Source organism: Camelina sativa, chromosome 18 (assembly GCF_030686135.1).
Source record: "Camelina sativa cultivar CO46 ecotype springtype chromosome 18, ASM3068613v1".
NCBI classification, from domain to species: Eukaryota; Viridiplantae; Streptophyta; class Magnoliopsida; order Brassicales; family Brassicaceae; genus Camelina; species Camelina sativa.
This window is the reverse complement of record NC_141897.1, coordinates 21,918,307-21,934,555: the sequence shown is the minus strand read 5'-3', so window position 1 is coordinate 21,934,555 and position 16,249 is coordinate 21,918,307. Positions and strand designations below refer to the sequence as shown.

Below are 16,249 nucleotides of genomic sequence, written 5' to 3'. Positions count from 1 at the left end.
AGTTTACTGGATGTGAATTAGGGGCTATATTTCTCATCAGATACATATAAATCTCTGTCCTTTACTGTTGTGAATCTCTGGATTTAGCACATTTGTGGTGTTGTTGATGAGATGCTTCCTTCGATTTTGCAGAGATACTAAAGTAGATTGAATACAAACAGCATGTGTATTGCCGTATACCGTAAAGTTTTGAGCTTGAATCTATATTGCCGTGTGATTCTGTAAATTGTTTCAACCTCTGAACCCAACCCTTCAAGAGTCAAGTCCTCTCTTCTTTCTTATTCATCTTCCCTTCGTTTTCCTACAAACGCTTTTGAAAATGGGATCCCAACATTTCTACGTATACCATTGTGAACAAAGAATCAGCTAGACAAAAAAGCTCACTTCCCTTCCACAACAAAAAAGTTTCCTCCTTCGGTTTGGTGTTCTGTCTACTTTTTTTTTTCATTCAAGATTTCCTCGGAGTTATGGTTTGTCAATCACCTGGTAAGACAAGATTTCGAGCATTGAAGTACGAGACAGGAAACGCTAACAAATCAACTATTGTAGTGAGAGTTATTGAATGCTATCAACCGATGGATAATTGCCAGGTTTGTACCATACAACAATGCTCTCTCATTCATCACACTTTTTGGCTTATAGTTTTGGTCCTTTAACACTGTCTGCCATTTTTTGTTGTGTGTGTTACAGGCTGAATACTTCAGACTTCTACTTAAACCAGTCACGTAGTTGGTTCGTGATTCTTCGCCATATTTTTTCAACCTGAGTTTTTTTGTTCGTTCGTCTTTCTTTTACTATCTTTTCAAAAAGGGCACAAGAAGTACTGCATTCACTTAACTGAGCAACTTAACAGTCGGTATGCTAATTCTTCCTCGTTACTCCTCTTATAAAAACTGTTAACTTTATCTTTCTTGAGCTGATTTTTGCTTCTTCTTTGTCCTGCAGTGTAGTACTTTCTACAAGTTCCCTTGAGTTAATCTGCAAGAGCATGCCTCTAGATACAAGGCAAAGGGATTTGCCTCTGGGCTTAAGTCAAAATTGCTTTGAGGATATAGGAGTTCGGTCTGTCCATCCTAGAATTCCTCTCCCTGAGCTTGGGATACTATACGCAGCTGAGCTTCAGGCTCGCTGTTTGCAGCCACCGCCATTCCAGTCTTTACTGTGCAGTCATGATAAGGAGTCTTTTGGAAAACGATTCTCACGGTCTGACATGCGGTCTTGGTGCGCTGCTGCTGCTGCTACTACTACTACTCCACATGGAGCATTAGAGTCTTCTCAGAAAAGACTTATGATATTCGATCAGTCAGGAAATCAGACTCGTCTATTACGCTGTCCATTTCCTCTACGGTTTCCATCTCACGGGGCTGCAGAACCAGTCAAACTCTCTGAGTTACACGGTCTAGAGAAAGCTTTCAGGGAAGATAATGAAGAGTTTGATGAGAACCATTCAAATGGAAAAGAGTCAGAAATGCATGAAGACACTGAGGAGATCAATGCATTGCTATACTCTGATGATGATTATGATGATGATTGTGAGAGTGAGAGTGATGATGAAGTAATGAGCACTGGTCACTCTCCTTATCTTTGCAACAAAAGGGAATTGGATGAAATCGATGGTCCTTGTAAAAGGCAGAAACTACTGGATAAGGATAACAAAATCAGTGAGTCATCATCATTTGTGGGCACTAAGAGTTCCACAAAACTCAATGGGTCGTCCTTTCACAAGGATAAAAATCTCCCTGAATCAAAAAACATCTCGACCAAGGAAGACAGTGGTTCTGGTCTGAGCAGCGAGCAGTCGAAGAAAGACAAGATTCGTACAGCTCTGAAAATACTCGAGAGCATAGTCCCCGGTGCAAAAGGAAACGAAGCTCTCTTACTTCTGGACGAAGCAATTGATTACCTAAAGTTGCTGAAACGAGACTTAATCTCGACAGAGGTTAAGAACCAAAGCTCCCACCACTCACAAGCCACCAATCTTGTTGGTTAAAGAGACAACATGGGGAACAAGAAATCTGCAGACAGATAAGGCTTGAAGATTCTCACGAGTTAAAACGTGTGAAGTGGTTTTTAGGTACGTATCCTCTGCACCAGCTTTTTTAGCTGTATATAGTGGACTACTTTAAGTATATATGCTTCTGCAATTTCAAAAAGTTAAAAGAAGAAAAGAGGTCACTTTCTTCTTCTCTCTCTCTGTGGAAAGAAAAGCCAAAGTCGTCATGGTCATTGATCGACAATGATTATCTTTTTTGGCTGAGTGTGGATGGTGAAATCAAAAGGTAATATTCAAACTTCAAAGTCTCATCTCTCAAACTCGCGTGGTCTATGAATCTCCCTCCCCCCTAAGGTAATAAAAATATCTCTGACCCACACTCTCTTTTGTCCATATCATGACTAAATGGGTCCATGTTTTTATGAAGATGTATGTTCATGTCATTAATTTTAATGTCTGTAATAATGCAAACTATGCCTTTGTCATTTTGCTTCAACCCACATGTTACTGTGTCTGTTTTGTTGTATTCGCAAATGATTTTGTAATAAACCTTTGAGTTTCATAAAAATTGAATCTTTGATGTCACTTATTCCATATTAGAAACCAATAAGCATAACAAATTAGGACCAAACAAAAGCTTTTTCTTTCCAAAGAATCAAAATCAACAAGATACAAAACCCATCACTTCAAGAAATTGAGTTCCTCCATCGTCTTGGTTTCCTGGTGGGTTGATGATCAACACCAGCTTGTTCTCCCCCGGAGGACATGTCATGACTCTCATGTCCACTCATCTTAGTAAGTTTACTTAGCTTCTTCCAACCACTAGTCCACCCGGAAGAAGACGGTGTGTTCTTCACTTTCCCCGTCTTCTCAAACTGTCTTTGCATCACTTCCATCTCGTTCTGAAGCTCAACGTACTTAGTCTTCACCGTCTCTAACTCGAATTTCAAAGTGTTAATATCCTTCTTAGCCGCAGCCCACCCTTCCTGTTTTCAAAGTTACAACATAATTAAAAAAAAACATGGATTTTGTTTGGAATCGTGATGAGTCTTTTCTCTTACTTGCCTGAAACGATTGTGGTGTTGCGTCAATCAATGTCTTGCGATTTGGGATCATTGGTTGATATGTACCCATTGCTTCTCCTAACGTGGTTGACTCCTTGAGTGATGTGTTGGCCAAGGCATTGCTTATTTTGACTTGCTCCGAGAATAGAACTTGAACCACCACTCGCAATGGCAACCTCTCGTTCTGAGCCGCGTGCATACACGCATCCATTGATAGCTTTTGACAGTCCATCACTCGGCACAGCCGTTTCCTCTCGTGCTCCGACAATGTCGGATGCGCCTATTACAACAAATACCAAAATTACAATTTTGATCTTATTAACATAAAAGTTATAGAATTGACCAAAATGACCTTTCATATATATACCTTGAGATATGAATCGATAGCTCTGTAGAGTCCATCGTCACAAGTCCGAGCAGATTCAGGCAACGCCTCAGCCAAAACCTGAAACTTGGTCAACGGCAGATTCCGATCTGTAGCAACTTCTGTAAGATAACTATCCACAAGCCTCGCAACTCTCATCTTCGCGTTCTGAGTATTACTACTACCACCATTACTATTCCCTCTCGGGATCCCGGCGTCGGCGTACATAGACTGCGACGGCGACGGCGACATTCGACTCGGACTCGACCCTTCTGTCTGTTCTTGAACAAGAAAATGTTCAAGCAATCTCTGAACAAGATCAACATCGTACATTGTTGTCTCTCCTTTGTTGTTGTAACCAGGAATCAAAAGATCTTGAAGCGTCGCTTGTTCGAATTGCATCCCTACACGTTTCTCGAGCTCCGTGATCAGCGCCGGTGCTACTTTGAGCATGTTGGCTGCTCTGAGTAAACGGAGGAGGAAGCTACAAGAGACTGAATCTTTCTGTGGTGGGATTATGCTGATTAAGGATTCGACGATCATGCGTTGGTCTTTTGGGCTTATTCCGAGTCCGGCGAGACAAGCGACTGAATCTTGATGTCCGTTTGTTTTTCCGGCGGAGAGAACCATGTGTAGACCTCCTTTCCAATCTGCACCGGAGCTTCCTCCGCTGCTGTTGCTTCCACAGCTTACACTCATTTCGTCTCCTCCTAAACCTAATCCTCCTCCAATGGTGGCTGGAGCTACTGCAACTCCTCCTTCTTTAATTAAACCCGGAAGCCATTTTCCGGCGTAATGCATTATTACAGCTCCGAGGAGTTCAAATCTCATACCTTTCACCTGTTTCAAGCGCCAGAGTTGGAGGATTGAGATATATGCACATCAAGTGTTTGTGAGAATTTAATCCATGTACAGTACGCACCTTGATTGCTGTGATTACACGAACGAAATGATCGATTCTTAAGATAGAGACATCTTCGAACCACCAATCTGGAGGAACAGGTTGGTTGTTATTAGTGTTGTTCCTACTCGGGCTACAGTAAAAACTTGAATCCTTTGATTCGTTCCATCTCGGACTAGAACTTGCGAAATTTGTGGTTGATGGAGATGGAGTTTTCCCTGTGTAAGCCCATCTAATACCTTTTGGGTTACTACAAGCTTTCCAAGCAATAGATTCACTACACCTCCTTACAATCTGAAGATTCTCAGCCCAAGGTGAGAGCTTCTCACAGCTCTTTAGGACCAAGATCGAGTCTCTCCATGAAGACAGAACCACATAGCTGAGGAAAGCTTCTGTCTTGAAGATTAGATTACCTTCCTCAAGATCCTCTGTCATCTCAAGATACTCTGCTGCACAACGTAATCCTGATATGTTAGTTGCCGTGAGATCCACGGGAACTCCATAGCAGAATTTGGATGCAAGCTCAAACGCTTCTGGTCCTCCGGGTAGATCATCAAGAATCAGGATCTTCGGGTCAGGATCTCGTGACTCGTAGATCAATCTGTTCATCTTCCCGCTACGTGACAGCAACGGATACTGAAGTAATGAAACATAAAACACTTAAAATCCATAAAAAAAAATTCTGAAGTTCCAACTTTATAATATTGATGATGACTCAAGAACATGAATTTACCTTGTGTAGGTGGAAGTTTATGTCACCGATTTTAACCAGAAGATCGCTGGGGATATCCGTAGCTACAAACCTAAATCAAAAGCAAAAGTTTTTGATATAAAATATTAACTTGCTTAACAAGGAAACATGTTGTTTTGCAGTGACTGTAGTGAAAGTGTTACCAAGATTGGCCTCTAAGCTCAAACCCGTCAGTCTTGACACCACCATGCTTGTTAGAACTCAAAACTCCATCACCTCCATACTCTCTTCCTCCTCCTCCTCCTCCAACCCCAACCCCGCCGTCGCTCTCAGATTCCCACATCATTCACAAAATTTACTCTCTGTAGTTGGAAACAAGAGAGGATGTAGAGAGGATGAGAAGATCAAAGTGAAACCAACTGTTCCAAGAGTTGAAGAGATTGATTAGTTTTGATTATAAAGATGAAAGAGAGAGAGAGAGAGAGAGAGAGAGAGAGAGAGAGAATAGAGAGGAGATATTATCCCCACATGGGATGCTTGGAGAATTGGAGTTTTCTCTGAATAGTCTATTTTCTCAGAGAGATTATCAAAACCAAAGTCACTCATATATCTACAGGCTGTGAAGTAATGGGCTTAAACTCCCTGCTTCTCAATTATCATAATTTGTTTGAACTTTCATTTAGTAATATATTTTTTGCCCATTCTTATCATATAATTCAAGATTTTCTATCTGTCTTCTTTTAGATTTTACATAACATTATTAGATTACAGTTGCAATATGTTATTTTTCAGTGAAGATATGAGTTGGTTAAGAGGAGGAAACAAAAGAAAAAGCAAAACAAAAAAAACAAATGGGAGGGACACAAGTTGGGGAGTGAGTGTCATTAACTATGACAAAGGCTCCTTCCTTCTTCTTTGCCTGTCTGTTTTTTGATAATGTTGAATCCTCTCTATGTCCAATGCATTTAACTTTGTTTCCTTTTCCTCTTTGAGGCTTCTCTTATGGGTCCATTTCCCATTTTTTCTTCTCAATTTTTGCATATATCTCCTCTCATTTTCTTTCAAATTATTCCTCTCTGTCCCTAATGTTCATGTGTTTGAATGTGGTTAGCTAAAACAGTTGTTTACGGTTTACAAAAGTAAAGTTAAGACATACACGTAAGTGACTTTTGTATGTAGTCGTGATATTGGTATCGTATTTACGGGATTACCATCATACTATACTATCAATTTTGAGAATTTATTACTTTAGATATTACTTGACGAGATAAATATATGATGTTCATACAAGTTGTATTCACAATAATTTACAATGGTTGTTGGTTGATGATAAAAAATAAATGGAAGGAAAAGTTAGAGGAAAATTAAAAGAGAGCATTAAAAACAAAGGTTGTTCATACATACATAAATGGGGAGATAGAGATAGAAGAAGTGGTCCATAAGAATGTCAGCTATGTAAATTTAGTAGCAATCCTTCTCACTGCGACTATATGTAGATAGAGCCATGATTTTCATCAAATTAACTTAGCATTTTTTGAATGGGAAGTTGTTGATGTGTTAGATATTATTAGTGTGATCAATATAAAATATATAATTGTAATTCATTTGGTACAAATACTATCAAATTAGTCAGTTTCGATTCATTGTTTTTCCGAGTAGTTAGATTAGAATGATTGAAGCACGTTTTTTTAATATAACACTAATTATCTTTAGTTATTACTATATTTTTGTTTTAAAGTGTTTTCAATCACATAGTATGATAGTACTATCAAGAAACATTGCCATATGATCATATGATTGAATATCATATTCAAGAATCAATCCAATCACCACGTTATAACTCTTACCTCCACATATAACCCATGGCCATAATTATAAAATGGCCACATATTGATTGGATTGTTGTTACGAAGGGTTAAAACATATAAGCTCAATATGTTTTCTTTTTTCTTTTAATACACAAAGTAATAATGTGATCCTACTTACTATATTGTATACCCACACATTTATTGGCATTACATAAACAAAAAAAATGCATGATTGATGATGGTAGTAGTGGTGATGAAAAAAAAAAGGTGCCACATCGCCTTCATATGTAGTTACAAGTAAAATTGTCGGTTCCAATCGGACCGGCTCTACTCATCCGACGGCTGATAGAAACGGTTTCTGATAAAATCTAACGGTCAGGATTTTAAGAAAAATAGTCGAACCCTCCAACTCAGTTAGAAGGTTTCAGAGTCTATAAGGGTACATTGGTCATAACAAGTGTTCTGAAGTTTCTTCTCATCTCTCATCGGAACGGAACCTGAGAGAGTCTCTCAGAGAGATTAATGTGGCGTTTATGGTTATGCTAACAAGATCAAAGCTTGCTCTAAATGCGAGCAGAAGATCACAGTCTTTTCTGAGAATCTCCTATTACACGGTTCTCTCATCTACATTCTGCGGCGGCGCTGACGATGGCGGCGGTTCATCGGGGAACGGTGGTTCCGATTCACCCAACGAATGGGAGAAGCTTCTTAAACCATTCGATCTCGAATCTCTCAGGAATTCAATCCACAAGATCACTCCTTTTCAGCTCTGTAAGCTACTTGAGTTACCTCTCGACGTTTCTACATCAATGGAGTTGTTCTCGTGGAGCGGTTCTCAAAAGGGTTATCGTCACTCCTTCGATGTGTACCAAGTTCTTATAGGTAAGCTCGGTGCGAACGGTGAGTTTAAGACGATTGATAGGTTGTTGATGCAGATGAAAGATGAAGGAATCGTTTTTAGAGAATCTCTTTTCATTTCGATTATGAGAGATTACGAAAAAGCTGGGTTCCCTGGACAAACCACGAGACTGATGCTGGAGATGAGGAATGTGTATTCCTGTGAACCCACTTTTAAATCTTACAATGTTGTCTTGGAGATTTTGGTTGCTGGTCATTGTCATAAAGTTGCAGCTAATGTGTTCTACGATATGCTTAGCCGAAAAATCCCTCCAACGCTTTTCACATTTGGTGTTGTGATGAAAGCTTTGTGTGCTGTTAATGAGGTTGATTCTGCTCTGTCTCTGCTTAGGGACATGACGAAGCATGGCTGTGTCCCAAACTCTGTGATTTATCAGACTCTTATACATTCGTTATCAAAGTGTAATAGAGTGAACGAATCGCTTCAGCTTCTTGAGGAGATGTTTCTGATGGGTTGTAACCCTGATGCTGAGACGTTTAATGATGTTATCCTTGGTCTTTGTAAGTTTGATCGGATTAACGAAGCTGCTAAAATGGTGAACCGGATGCTGATCAGAGGGTTTGCTCCTGATGATATAACTTACGGTTATTTGATGAATGGACTTTGTAAGATTGGTCGTGTTGATGCTGCAAAGGATCTTTTTTTCAGAGTCCCCAAGCCAAATGTTCTGATCTTCAACACTCTTATTCACGGGTTTGTGACTCACGGAAGACTTGATGATGCTAAAGGTATTTTCTCAGATATGGTAACGTCTTATGGTATCGTTCCTGATGTCTGCACGTTTAACTCACTGATCCATGGATATTGGAAGAGGGGTCTTGTGGGTGTAGCTCTGGAAGTTCTTCGCGATATGAGGAATAAAGGATGTAAGCCTAACGTCTACTCTTATACAATTTTAGTTGATGGTTTCTGTAAGTTAGGAAAGATAGATGAAGCCTACAATGTTATGAATGACATGTCTGCCGATGGACTGAAACTCAACACTGTTGGTTATAACTGTTTGATATCTGCTTTCTGCAAGGAACGTCGAATGACCGAGGCCATAGAGATATTCAGAGAGATGCCAAGAAAAGGCTGTAAACCCGATGTGTATACATTTAACTCGCTGATATCTGGACTCTGTGAGGTCGATGAAATAGAGCATGCCTTATGGTTACATAGAGACATGATATCTGAAGGTGTTGTTGCCAACACTGTTACTTACAACACGCTGATCAACGCGTTTCTCAGAAGAGGCGAAATCAAAGAAGCTCGTAAACTTGTCAACGAGATGGTTTTCCAAGGATCCCCACTTGATGAGATCACCTACAATAGTCTGATAAAAGGGCTGTGCAGGGCCGGGGAGGTGGATAAAGCGAGAAGCTTGTTTGAAAAGATGTTAAGTGATGGGCTAGTACCGAGCAGCATCTCCTGCAACATACTAATAAACGGGATCTGCAGAAGCGGGATGGTAGAAGAAGCGGTTGAATTTCAGAAAGAGATGGTTCTGAGAGGATCGACACCAGACATTGTGACGTATAACAGTCTGATAAACGGTCTGTGTAGGGCAGGTAGGATCGAAGATGGTGTGGCAATGTTTAAGAAGCTTCAGGCTGAAGGAATAACGCCTGATACGGTGACGTACAACACCTTGATGAGTTGGTTGTGCAAAGGAGGTTTTGTTTATGATGCTTCCTTGCTTCTGGATGAAGGTATAGAAGATGGTTTTGTTCCAAATGATAGAACCTGGTCAATTTTGTTACGGAGTCTTATTATCCCACAAGAAACATTGGATAGACGAAGGTTTTATAATGCAGTTTTCTGAAACTAAAAAGAGAAGTAGTCTGTTTGGTTAGAATGTACAACTGTGGAATGTGTATTACTCTGTCTTTGTCATAGTGTGTTATACGGACCTCAATTACAAATTATTCAATTAAAATGTCAATCAAGGTCTGTCAAGGCCCTATTTATATGGTCGTTGGGCTATTTTCTTTTAGAAGGCTAGGCTGAACAGTATTATGTATACAAAAATATTTGGACAATCAATTTAGGCATGTTACCATATAAGTATTTGTCAAGTAAGGTTACACTTTTCTTGTAAATATTGCAACTTGTATCTATGTAGTTGTAGTCTTGTAGATTGCTTTACTTTAGTTACTAGTTGGGCTTAGCCAGGTTGACTAGTAAAACACATATATACATAAATATTCTGACAATTGATTTAGGCATTTTTTTTTTTTTCCTGAAGGACTCCATTATATTATATTAAAGGTTTACAAGCTTCCTTTGAAAAGGAGCCAAATACACCAATAAACTTACACACCAATAAACTTACACATAAGGATAAAATAAACTACAATCAATAATCTTAAACCATACAACAAACAAGCTCTAAGGCTTGGCTTGAAACCATAACATTGAGAAGATAAAAGAAGGGGACAACAAGTCCTGAAGATAAAGAGTTGCCCCACAGAGGGAGGCCGCTCGTAGTGAAGGATGACCGACCACTGCCACATAGTCAGCCATTTTGATACCCGTTGACGTTGCAAAAGAACGAACTCGGTATTTGGATTCCGTACGTACACCAAAGGTCCCTGAAAAGGGTGGTAACACGTTGGACAAGACGAGAGTCTTGAAGGATAAGAACCTGAAAGGACACTTAGGGAGGGTATTGTATTGCCCAACTCTTTATGAACCTGAGAAAACACTTGAAAAAGGTTTCGACGTACTTCCAATATTGATTTTTCTGAGTGGAGAGCAAACGCCAATGACCCAGTAGATAAACAATGAGAAATGGCTGAAATTCGCTTTACTAGCGTCCTTAGTTTCCACATGTAACCACACATCGTAAATTTCAACATCGGAATGCCCAGCAAATCATCTTCCTCCATATATAAAGCGGATGGATCCCAGCCCGACGCCACCGCCTCTTCCTCTGTCCAATCTAGATCCACCTTTGCTAGATCCTCATTGTTTTTCTTCCATTCCATTGCGTCTCTCTCGACATCGTCGAGAAAGTCCTCAACATCGTCTTTCTTGAAGTCCACTATAATCGGCGATGGAGACGGCTCTCTAATGAGAGACTCTCTTCGCTCGACCTCCGAGGGTGGCATGATTTAGGCATGTTGCCTTGCTTTCCTTTTAACATTTTATTCATGATTATGATTTCGTTTACCGTATTTTTTCTTCATATTCATAAAATATTTTAGAATTCATTATTCAGAATTCTATTTGTAGCTGAATAAAATATTACATTTCTATAAGAAAATCTGATAAAATAATCATAGATAAAATAAATATTGGATGTAGATAGATACAACGCTCATAGGAAACAAAGAAAATATTCTAAATATAAAAAAAAAGGAATCATCTCTAAGCAAAAACTCAAAATAAGAAGGTAATATATATCTTAGAATAAATAAAATAAATAATAAAATAAGAAAAGAAGCTTCTAGATAACCAAAACGGCAGCGGTTAACATAACGGCCACAGATCCGAAGACACCGTAAGTGTTGGAAACGGCGGCGCCCTGAGAAGGACCAGGAGCTTCAGTGGGAGAATCGGGGATCGCAGAGGGAGATAAAGCCTCCGGCGACTCAGAGATAGGAGAATCAGCCGAAGGAGGAGATGGAGGCGAAGCGGATGAATCTGGAGTCAATGCGGAAGGCGTTGGAGAAGGAGTAGGCGAAACCTTAGGGGAAGGAGTAGTGGCCTTCTTAGGAGAAGGAGCTGGCGAAGAGATCCGTCTTCCTCTGCCGTGAGATGGAGCTGGAGCTGGAGTAGGAGATTGAGCAACCGTGAAAGAGATCAAAAGAGCGGCGAGGATAACAAACCCTAGAGATTTAGAGAAAGCCATTGTTTATAAAAAGAGAGAGAGAGAGAGAGAGAGATTCGAGTTTAAGCTGGGTTTTGGTTTTTGCCTTTGCTTTGTAGTTTGTACGAAACTCGGAGACGAGGAGGGTTGTTTATATAGAGAAAGAAGAATTAGGGTGCACTGTTTTAAGGTGTATGATGTAATCTTGACCGTTGATATGATAAAACGAGGACCGACTTAAAATCGAACGGATGAGATATTATATGCTACAGAATTAAAAAAAAAAAAAAGCCCATAAAGGGTGGTGGGGACAAAAGACTAATCAGAAGGAAAAAAGAGAACGCGGTTGGCTCAAACCTTCTCCCTTGACTACGGCGCTAACGGCTCTCTGACAGCTGTTTGTTACTCAATCACAAGCGTACACGTGTTCGGTCTTATTGACGCGTGATTGTGTAACATGACCGTTGTGTTGCGTTGTGTTGTGTCCTGACGATAAAATTATTCATTTTTATTATCTTCTGAAACGGTCGAGTTATTTGGAAGCTTTGGTTCCACGCGGACACATGGTCCACTCTGTCTTTCTTCTTTTCTTTTTATACTTTTCCTTTTTTTTTTTTTTTTTAATATGTTATAAATTTAATGATTTTACATTTCTACTCATCTAGATAATTTTAGATTTATATTAATTAAGTAATTAGTCCATATAATATGTGGTTAAATGCATAATAGTTTTTATTATTATTTCAAAAAATTTTCTTAAATTAAAATATTATTTTTTATTAACAATAACATAATCGAAGAAATATATTTTTTCTACTAAAATATGAATCTCAAATTTCTTATAGCAATTTCTTAAAATAACACTCCTATCAGCATTTTTTTTGGTATGTTATTTATTATACAAAATTTAAAATATATAAGTTTTCCTATATAACAAAAAATTAACAAATATTACAAAAAATTATTACAAATTGATAAGCTATATTAATATAAATAATAATATAGAAATTTAAACATTTTCCTAATATGAGAGAATCTATGTTTATCATGTTTTATAGAGGTTAAACATTGATTTAAAGAGTTTTTTTTACTGACATTGTAAATATAAGATTGTAGTATAGTAAAATTGAATCAAATAAAATTATCAAAAAATTTAGTAACTACGTATAAAATTATTATGTAAAAAATATTCCTCATTTCAAAGTTTAAAGCAATATATATATATATATATATATCTATGAGTTTAGCTAACCAAAATAATTAAAAAATATTAAAATTTAACAACAAAAAAAAAACATTTTTTCTTCAAAGCTAAATAGATTAGTTGGAGGAATGAATATAAGATTATTGGATAGGAGTTACATTTGAGTCAAATGTAGTTACATGTCTTTAAAAGTGAGTTAATTATATATAAATAATTTAATCTATTTTTGACTTAAAAGAAAGGAATACCAAATGGCTCAATCAAAATTTAAACTTACACATGATTTGATTGTTTTGTTGATATAAACTCAACACTCACACATAATATTCAAATTGATAATATAACTTATGAAGTGACAAACTAAATTAGTTTTCTTATAAAATTATATGAACTTCAATCTAAATATTTTTTAAAACCCCAAGAATAACTATACTTTTGGTTTTTCACTTATCAATTTAATTTATGATGCTAGATTTCATACTAATGGTTTTATCTTTAGAGGATTTAGTCAAATGGTATTTTTAAAATTATATTATTTTCTATATTTCAGTTCCACTTAAACATGATTTCTTTTTGGAATCATTTCTTCATTTTGCTTAAATCAAAAGATCAATATTTTTTAACTAAGTTCTTTTTGTTTACAAAAACCTCAAATCTTAAATAATATAAATACTATGTTGATCTTTACATATTTATCTACTGGATCACAAAACAAACTAGACTTTATGAATAGAGTTTATAGATTTTACAAAACAAAATAGACTTCATAAATGGATAATTATAAATTATTAAAAATTATGCATGAATATGTGAGATAATTATAGTACATAATAGAGAATTAGAGATGAATCTTTTCAACTTCATGACCTTATTGTGTGGTGAATATTGTAGAAGAGTATGAAAAATAATGATTTATAAAATGCTAATCTAAAATAGATAATGAAGATAAATATTTTAAAACAGAAAATAAAAAACAATGTAAGATATACACATCATACAAACTCTAAAATTAAAATTTAGAATTAAGTTTTTACAATGATATTTAAATTAACTTTTTAGACCCATACGACAACAATAACAAAAAAATTTGAGATATAGTGAAAGAGGATGAGAGAACGAAAGAAATTTACATTTAGAAAAATGAGAGTTACAATTCTAATTTATTATTTATTTTAATATAATTGAGTGGAGAAATAAAGTTAATGCATAATTTATACTATTTCAATTTTATATTAAAGTTTGAGTTAAATGTCAAAATTAAATACTCCCTCCGTTTCAAAATATATTATGTTTTAACAAAATCACGCAGATTAAGAAGTGTTTACTTTTTAAAAGTTCAACCAATCAGAAACAATACTGCATAATAAATAATATTAACTTAATCAAAAAGTTGTATAGAAACATGAAAACATCCTATATTATGAAAGAAAAGATATCTCTAAAGCATCCTATATTATTAAATGGAGAGAGTATTTTTTAATTTGTTGTTTAATATAAATATTTTGTTTGTTAAAGTCATTATCAAGTGGACCAAACAAACAAGGAGAAACTGAAACTTTATACATGATTTTTGATTTTGATATCGTCGACTACATAAAATTTCCGTTACTTAACACAAGAATGCTTTTATAGTTTTATTTGATCTGATTAGTATAACTTTAGTATAACCCTGGAAAGACTTTTTTTTTTTTGTCAAACCAAAACTTTCATTTAAGCTGAAACCTCAAAAAGAGGTGAGTTCTTACAATAAGAGATAATACAAACAAAGCAACAAAAGGATAAGAGCTTTATGGGCTTAACAAAGGGATTTTCAACTTGAACAAGTTTTAAAATATTTGAGAAGTGTACTGGAATCAATGCGGATTCGTCTTTGAAGCCAAGCTTCACGAGATCTTTGACCAACAGGTGATCATGAACAGCTCTAGCAGATAACGCAGTCGAGCTTGTAAAAGAGTGTTCCACGAAGGGAACAGGTGGAGGGCTTCTCGCCAACAGGGGAGGGATAAAAAATATAAGAGCAAAGTCTTCTAATCTTCTAGAAACAGACCTCATGAATCTAGCTGAAGCTACAATCGGGGTTCGCAGAGAATGGGCATCAAACCGTAACAAAACAGGTGGGTCCTCCCTCACATGAATCTCAAAGCCAAATCCACACCAAGCTTGTAGTCGGTTTGGCTTTGAGATTTATCAACAGAACCAAGCTTATAGTCTAGTGGCGATAGGTGGGGAATGGGAGCAATGGGCATAAGCAACGGTTTCAACTCCGAGGTCAGGGCAGGATCATACTTATAGTTAAGCATTACAAACATCCGACCAACGTTAAATTCCTGGCCTCGATACACATATCTAAGAAGCCAAACTAAAGCCACCAATGTTCTGCTACCGAGGGTTACTCGACTTGACCAAGCAGAGGTAATGGGTGCTAAAGAGGTTGAGCTTGATATAGACTTATCAATAACGGATCTGGGAGGGTTCAAACTCGGTTCAATGTCAGGGAGTAGAATAGTGGCTTGGAAAGCAATAAAGTACATAATGTTCGAGAAAGGTAAAGCTCCACATAGATTCAACAATAGGTTTGCATCCAATGACAAGTAAAGTGCATTATCCATATGGTTTCGAGAAAGGAATAAGCTAGTCTTATCTAAGGATAGTGTTCCTATGACCAAATGGGAGACCAATCTCACCATTATCCAGCAAACACGATTCTGAGTAAGGCTAAGCAGAGCAATGAAGAAATCAGACCTGGATATGGGCCACAGTGGCATTAATGGGCAACAATGATAAGCGAGGTCTATCCTAACAAACCATAAAGTTGCTGGTGGTGGGTGATGGGAGGAAATGTCGCCGCCGTTTTGCAAGAATGGAGGGACATGCGACGGTAAAGCATCTAAGGGAACCATCCGCCAGCTTTTGAACTCGTCGTGTGCCGTCGGCGTTCCCACTGGAAAAGGCACACCTGATGGTCTAAGAGAAGCTCCTGCCATCAACGAAAACCAGTGGGAAGGAAACAATGGTGGTACCGGTGCTAGTCCAGATCTAGAGACAAACGGTTTAGCGATGAAGTCTTGCTCGGATATAAGAGATGAGTAGCAGCTGGACTGTTGGGAGGCTTCTGTCATCGGGTTCACGAGCGGGACCGCATCCGAGATCTGATTCAGATCGGAGCTTGTAGAGCAGAGATGTGCTCTTCCGTCGGTAAAGTAACCTTTTGAGAAGAAAGTTTATTGGAAAATTGTAATTGGATTTTGAGGGGAAAAGGACTTCGAGTTAGAACAAAAGACCAGGAATAAGCTTATGTAGATTCGAGAGAGGTTAAGAAGGATTGTCACCCCCTGACGCCGACGATCAGAGGTCTCACCGGCGCCGGAAGGCATGGTTCATAAGAGAGTCTCGAGTCCCGTGCCTGGGAGCTTTTTAGGGCAAACAGTAACTTGTGATGTTAACCCTGGAAAGACTTTGAATTGAAATTTCCGAATTGGAAGCGGTGACTTTTATGGAGTTTCTTGTTAAGA

General features: G+C 37.6%; 5 protein-coding genes across 10 annotated transcripts; 2 read left to right on the top strand and 3 right to left on the bottom strand.

Annotated features, from left to right (window-relative positions):
* The first annotated feature begins 714 nt into the window (after positions 1-714).
* Positions 715-2,168, top strand: LOC104762590 (transcription factor SAC51). Its single transcript, XM_019240464.2, is given in 3 exon segments — positions 715-856; positions 946-1,957; positions 1,959-2,168. Coding segments are annotated over 2 exon segments (1,047 nt in total). The 5' UTR covers positions 715-856; positions 946-988; the 3' UTR covers positions 2,037-2,168.
* Positions 2,169-2,530: 362 nt separating this feature from the next.
* LOC104762591 (root phototropism protein 3) lies at positions 2,531-5,986 on the bottom strand. 5 transcript variants are annotated; one of them, XM_010485911.3, is made up of 7 exons: positions 5,542-5,949; positions 5,217-5,432; positions 5,056-5,125; positions 4,344-4,958; positions 3,425-4,261; positions 3,059-3,337; positions 2,531-2,979 (listed from the first exon to the last, which is right to left on the bottom strand). In XM_010485911.3, the coding sequence occupies exons 2-7, from the start codon at positions 5,357-5,359 to the stop codon at positions 2,680-2,682; spliced, it is 2,244 nt and encodes a 747-aa protein (XP_010484213.2). In that variant the 5' UTR covers positions 5,360-5,432; positions 5,542-5,949; the 3' UTR covers positions 2,531-2,679. The 5 variants fall into 5 exon arrangements, with proteins under 5 accessions (XP_010484213.2, XP_087356080.1, XP_087356079.1 ...); XM_087499954.1 differs by having other exon boundaries at positions 3,055-3,337; positions 5,542-5,697; XM_087499953.1 differs by having other exon boundaries at positions 2,531-2,975; positions 3,055-3,337; positions 5,542-5,584.
* A 934-nt stretch (positions 5,987-6,920) lies between these two features.
* Positions 6,921-9,691, top strand: LOC104762589 (pentatricopeptide repeat-containing protein At5g64320, mitochondrial). Of its 2 annotated transcripts, XM_087499951.1 has the most exons (2): positions 6,921-8,606; positions 8,762-9,691. In XM_087499951.1, coding segments are annotated over exons 1-2 (1,254 nt in total). In that variant the 5' UTR covers positions 6,921-7,354; the 3' UTR covers positions 8,764-9,691. The 2 variants fall into 2 exon arrangements, with proteins under 2 accessions (XP_087356077.1, XP_087356075.1); XM_087499949.1 differs by having other exon boundaries at positions 7,287-9,691.
* Positions 9,692-10,989: 1,298 nt separating this feature from the next.
* On the bottom strand, positions 10,990-11,818 carry LOC104762587 (classical arabinogalactan protein 1). The gene has a single exon (XM_010485904.3). The coding sequence runs from the start codon at positions 11,573-11,575 to the stop codon at positions 11,171-11,173; it is 405 nt and encodes a 134-aa protein (XP_010484206.1). The 5' UTR covers positions 11,576-11,818; the 3' UTR covers positions 10,990-11,170.
* A 2,598-nt stretch (positions 11,819-14,416) lies between these two features.
* On the bottom strand, positions 14,417-16,245 carry LOC147923137 (uncharacterized). Its single transcript, XM_087497672.1, has 2 exons — positions 16,067-16,245; positions 14,417-15,942 (listed from the first exon to the last, which is right to left on the bottom strand). The coding sequence occupies exon 2, from the start codon at positions 15,854-15,856 to the stop codon at positions 14,864-14,866; it is 993 nt and encodes a 330-aa protein (XP_087353798.1). The 5' UTR covers positions 15,857-15,942; positions 16,067-16,245; the 3' UTR covers positions 14,417-14,863.
* Between the last annotated feature and the right edge of the window lie 4 nt (positions 16,246-16,249).

What these genes read in the sequence shown, in the direction of transcription:
- LOC104762591 (XM_010485910.3), bottom strand. Translation starts at nt 5,359, where the DNA reads ATGATGTGGGAATCTGAGAGCGACGGCGGGGTTGGGGTTGGAGGAGGA. An exon ending in GAGCTTAGAGGCCAATCTTG is followed by an intron (nt 5,126 to 5,216) that starts GTAACACTTTCA and finishes CTTTTGATTTAG; the next exon opens with GTTTGTAGCTACGGATATCC. An exon ending in TAAACTTCCACCTACACAAG is followed by an intron (nt 4,959 to 5,055) that starts GTAAATTCATGT and finishes TCATTACTTCAG; the next exon opens with TATCCGTTGCTGTCACGTAG.
- LOC104762587 (XM_010485904.3), bottom strand. Translation starts at nt 11,575, where the DNA reads ATGGCTTTCTCTAAATCTCTAGGGTTTGTTATCCTCGCCGCTCTTTTG.
- LOC104762589 (XM_087499949.1), top strand. Translation starts at nt 7,355, where the DNA reads ATGGTTATGCTAACAAGATCAAAGCTTGCTCTAAATGCGAGCAGAAGA.
- LOC147923137 (XM_087497672.1), bottom strand. Translation starts at nt 15,856, where the DNA reads ATGACAGAAGCCTCCCAACAGTCCAGCTGCTACTCATCTCTTATATCC.